The sequence below is a fragment of the Nicotiana attenuata genome, unplaced genomic scaffold (assembly GCF_001879085.1).
Source record: "Nicotiana attenuata strain UT unplaced genomic scaffold, NIATTr2, whole genome shotgun sequence".
Taxonomy (NCBI): Eukaryota; Viridiplantae; Streptophyta; class Magnoliopsida; order Solanales; family Solanaceae; genus Nicotiana; species Nicotiana attenuata.
This window is the reverse complement of record NW_017673430.1, coordinates 100,151-105,473: the sequence shown is the minus strand read 5'-3', so window position 1 is coordinate 105,473 and position 5,323 is coordinate 100,151. Positions and strand designations below refer to the sequence as shown.

The 5,323-nt window shown below is 33.8% G+C and overlaps 1 protein-coding gene across 1 annotated transcript in view; it reads right to left on the bottom strand.

The window, feature by feature from the left end:
* The window catches only part of LOC109216371 (ras-related protein Rab7-like), a 9,191-nt gene that overhangs the window by 1,682 nt on the left and 2,186 nt on the right, over positions 1-5,323 (bottom strand). Inside the window, exons 3-6 of the mRNA XM_019380520.1 lie at positions 2,932-3,031; positions 2,686-2,832; positions 1,148-1,228; positions 928-1,070 (exon numbers count right to left, since the gene is read on the bottom strand). Of these exons, the coding sequence (XP_019236065.1) occupies positions 928-1,070; positions 1,148-1,228; positions 2,686-2,832; positions 2,932-3,031 (471 nt within the window). The remainder of the gene's footprint in view (positions 1-927; positions 1,071-1,147; positions 1,229-2,685; positions 2,833-2,931; positions 3,032-5,323) is intronic.

The window sequence follows — 5,323 nt, the reverse complement described above, 5'->3', positions numbered from 1 at the left end:
ATATATATATATATATATATATATATATATATATATATATATATATATATATATATATTAGTTGCAATTTTTTCATTCTTTTTTCCAAATAATTATTTTTTGTATTTATAGTTACATTTTCTTGCATTATATTTCTATCTTTTATTTTTCTTCATTGGCGCTTTTCTACGCTGAAGCCCATGGTTTAATAGTGTTTGCGCTTAAAGCTCCAAAATTTTTGGAGCTTTTTTCGCTTATCGCTTTTGCCTACTCTGTTGTTCCTTAAGACTAGTAATAACTTCCACTAAAATCATGACACAGATGAATACCATTCATGTCCCTTAAGCTTAGAGCTTCAAACGATGACACGTTTTCTTTTTCTAAAATATACATCACTATTGCGTTACCTAGAAATGTGAACCAAAACGGAAAAAAATTCTTTGCTATTGAGAATGTTCCAGGCTCAGTCATCAGCTAAATTTTCAATATCTTAGCCTAGATTTCTGAACCTCAAAACCGCAAAGTGAGCTGTACTTTAGATGGATTTTGAAGACCACCCTAACCCTGTGAAAGAACCTATTTAGTCTAGTCTTTGTCATAACTTTGCTCTTTGTGATTTTCCATGTACTTGTCATCATTAAACTTGACAGCTATACCTCCATATCCATAGTTTAAGAGACATCTTTTGCCTATTTTAAAAAGACAGTTCCACCACATTCCACTGAGAGCTTCTTATTGCTCATATCTAAGAATCATGATGTTTAACATCTTTGGCCACACATTCCTTAGTTGGCTCAACTTACAGCCTTTGATTACCAAAGAAGTCTTAAAGTAGTCAATAACTACAACAGAAAAGTTCTAGCTACATATGCATTATATTGCATAGAATCTAAGGACAACAATATTGTGCTTTCTTTATAATCATGCAAAAGGATAATATAAACTCACATATCCTGCTCGTGTTCATCGGCCAAAGCAGTTTTTGCAATAGACAAGAAGGCGGCATCAACATTTATATCCTCCTTTGCTGATGTCTCAAAGTAAGGTATCCCTTTTGAAGAACACCACTCCTTTGCCTTCTTCTCAGAAACCTGTTAACCGTGCAAAGAATATATCAAGAAAACTTCAGGGATAATAACTGAAAAACAAAGCATTGTAAATGTCTTACCACTCGGCTATTTCCACCATCTATATCAATCTTGTTTCCCAGCAATATGAATGGAAATGTCTTAGGGTCTGGTGGGTTAGCCTGCAGAACAATAAACTCAGTTGGTTCAGATAGAACACATAGTTGATCTCTATTCAGCAATTCAATCAAATTTATAAATCAATTACTCATCAATCAAAAATTAATCGGGGTCGGATCTAGAAAATGACATAACATTTCAAGTAACAGCAAGAGTGGTCCAATTAATATTTGACTTTGTGGAGTTCTATGCAGAAATTATGAAGATTTTTTTTTTCTTTTTCTGGAAGTTCAAAAAATTCTTATCTCCATAACTAGGCCTTTCACTTGTCTTTTCACTTATTTTGGGGATTCACTAGAAGGCAAAAACCAAGTCTTATATTTGTTGAGATCCTATTGGGATAAGAATCTCTTGAGTGGTCATATAATTTTATGAATCCCAAACGCTGTGCCTAAATTGAACTTTTTATTGCTCTTTTTGATAGGTAAGGTTTGTCCAAAGTAGAATTGACAAGTTGCATGTGATTTGATACAAACAGGCAGGAACTCCAAATCCTTTGCCTCCAAACAATAACCTTATGCGATACCCTATGCAATAGTCGTGGGAAATAGTATATGATTTCATCTTTGGAAAGATCACTAGCCAAGATGCTCCTTATTTGGTTGCTTGTTTATATTCATGTTTACTTGTTCATAATTCCCAGTTCACCTAGATGTTGGAACTTAGACAGAAGTTTCTTATTCTCAATTAACACCTTAATAGAAAGGTGGCAAAATGTCTTCACTACCCACTTTTATACCTATAAATATGTAGAAAAAGCAGGTAGCACCTTTGTCGATTTTTCTTTTAGATCTTGGCTATCCCCAACTTCTCACTGCAAAACTTAAGCAGTACAAATGCAACATGATCATAATATAAATTCTTCTGTTAGTTTGTTCGAGCATTTGCGAATTTCTCCATTTGAATGCGCTGTGTGTTACCCACTTCAAAGGAAGATTATAATCAATCAACTAAATAAGGGCAGCCTAACAGGAACATGTCCTGATTGATGCACTAAAGGTATGGTGACATGTTATTCCATGCTCAATCAAGCAAGGACATAAAATTAGATGGAGGGCGTTATACAAAGAGATAGTAGCTTAAACTGAAAATAAAATTGAATTTACAATATGCTGTAAGGTCGAAGCTTCACTAACAAATAGGTATGAAATATATTGTGACCTTCTGATTGTGACTTAAGAGCTCACAAGTTGATCCACATCACCAACTTAGCACCGTAATAGGCTAATAGAAAACTTTATTATGGATCAATGTGTCTATCATTAGTTGTTGTCCCTAATCCCAAGCATATTTTACAAAGCAGGATTAAAAGAAAATATATTTCATCCTGATTTACAGGCAAACAAGCATCTCAGAGGAATTAACTTGTTAAAAACGTGGAATGTTAGACATGTATGAATAAGGTTCAAGATATCCTAAGAACAGTAATAAGGAAAACCCACTGAAGCCGATGAGTTACCTGTTTGAGAAACTCTTCATGCCAGTTGTCAAGGTTGTCAAACGATCGCATTACATTGACATCATAGACCAAAACACAACAATCTGCTCCTCTATAAAATGCAACCCCGAGACTTTGAAACCTCTCCTGGCCCGCTGTATCCCATATCTACTAGTAAATCACAAACATAAGCTCATCCACTAAATACATAATCACCAAAACTATTGAGCTCATCTTAGACATTAAAGACAAAGCAGAATAACCCACTTGAAGAGTCACGAGCCTGTCATCAATTTGAAGCTCCTTTGTCACAAAATCAGCTCCAATTGTAGCTTTATATTGCTGACTGAATTTCTTGTGTACATATCTATACAAGCAGTTAATGACCCACAAATACAAGCACATAAAGAAACATAATGTACCTAGGAACAGTGATCTAACAACAACCTATCTAGAACATCACTATTATGAGACGACAATGGGTAATGTGATACTGGGCCCGCTTCTCTATCCTTCTCCACTTAAATACCATGTATTTTGTTTGCCAAGGAATTCGAACATGTGACGTGGCGGAACTAACACATCACAAACTGCACTCTTACCACTGGACCAAAGCCCTGGGCAGTTTTTAACTGTTGTAGTATTTTTTATTTAACTATAGAAATTGGTATTTATAGTAATACTGTTATGAAATAATAAAAGAAGAAGAATAGTATTGCAAAGAAAAGTTGGGAGAGAGAATTCTTATTGATTTTTAGGATGAATTACAATAGAATAGAACCCTCTATGTATAGGGAGAGAGTGACTTAGCCACCAAGTAATAAACCCTAGAATCTCTCTAAATATAGACATTCACCATAAATATAATTGTATTTATAACACTCCCCCTTGAATGTCTATTCAACAGATAATGTGCCTCGTTAAATCCTTAACTAAAATAAAACCCAGTGGGAAAAAAATTTTATAAAAGGAAAAAGAGTACACATATCTAACAATACGCCTTTTGGTTGCCTCATTAAAAACCTTGCAAAGAAAACCCAGTGGAACAAAACCTTGTAAGGGAAAAGAGTACAACGCGTATTAACTCCCCTGATGAGAGTATCAATTCACATCCTTGAGCATTTGCATTCCAATCTTGTGCATCATCTTCAAAAGATCTTTGGTAGAGATTTGATGAACAAATCAGGCATATTAACTTGAATGAATATATTGCACCTTGAAATCATCATTCTTGATATAGATGAATTGTCTTCATATGATCTTGTTGGAATCGTCAGTTCAATATCTTCACATAGAGGTGAAAACTCTTGCTATCATATTATCATGCATATAGTTATAGCAAGATACATTTGTGCACAAATTGCACTGAGGATGTAGTACTTCATGACCATGAATTCTATATGCTTTACGCAATTTAAATCCTTCAAGGATTTTTAAGTCATATAAGCCATATAATAGACTTTAGATGCATATCAAGTTTTCATGTCATGCTAGACATATAAGATATCGAAAAACTGATTGCACATACCATTGACTTTATTCAAGTGTTTGAACTACATGTTCAAAACTACATGTCTTTCATATGAAACCAATTCTATTTGAATTGTGTCTCTTCTATTTGGCCAATATTTTTGTGTCTGTAAGCGACAAACTTAAGATCCTCATCTATACTTAGTGCTATCATAGATGTCGTCGACAAACATTTTATATCAGTTTCAATATATTTTCATAATGACATAACATAGAGATCTCTTCATTCATATATTCAGGTACCTGAATCTCTCATGAGATTTTATGAAACGTTATGTCATGTGATCTTCTAGATCACTTGCCTCCTTTATTATGATCATTTTGATCATTTGCTCATCTTCTTTATCAAGAAGTTTATTTGAAACTGATTGTCTATACGCTTTAAGCTTACCATAGACTTTGTCCTTCTAGGACTTAATAGGAGCATTTGCAATGAGAATATAGTTACTTTCTTTGGGTCAGCAAATACGTCTGGCATGCTTTGCAATATATTGCAAATGAATTATCTTTTTTATGAACCTCGAGTTCATATTATCTTATTCGAGGATCTAGATGTACAAATGATAATTCACTCCACATAACTTTTTCTCAACTGTTTATCATGTCTCCCCCTCATGTTAGAAAAACTGACTTGTTTCCTCAACTTTGAGAATCCACCTTTGTGCGATATGGTGTTAATCAAAATATACACCGCACATCAATAACAATAAGATGGAATTATTTGGTTCCTGACCCTGAACCACTTGTGAGTGGAGAAAATAATATACTTTGGTATATAACGTATATCAAACTGATATAGATAACTTTGTTCTCATAAGCAATTGTTTAGCTATTAAGTAGAGGCACTTAATAAATCATTTTGCTAAACCAACTGTGATGTAAACCAACTTATCAAGATGAACTTCTTGAATAGAAAATCTGGAAATTATGCTCGAAATTAAATTATTGAGCAAGTTACCTCGCAAAATACCATGTTGCGGGTTATTAATAATCGCACATGTAACCATATCATAGATGCATCTTATGTGGTATACATGGCAGGTGAATGGGCCCATATTCACCTTTGATATTTCCAGCATTCATGAGATTCAATTCCAATTTTAGTTGGTATATTAATTAATGAGAACAA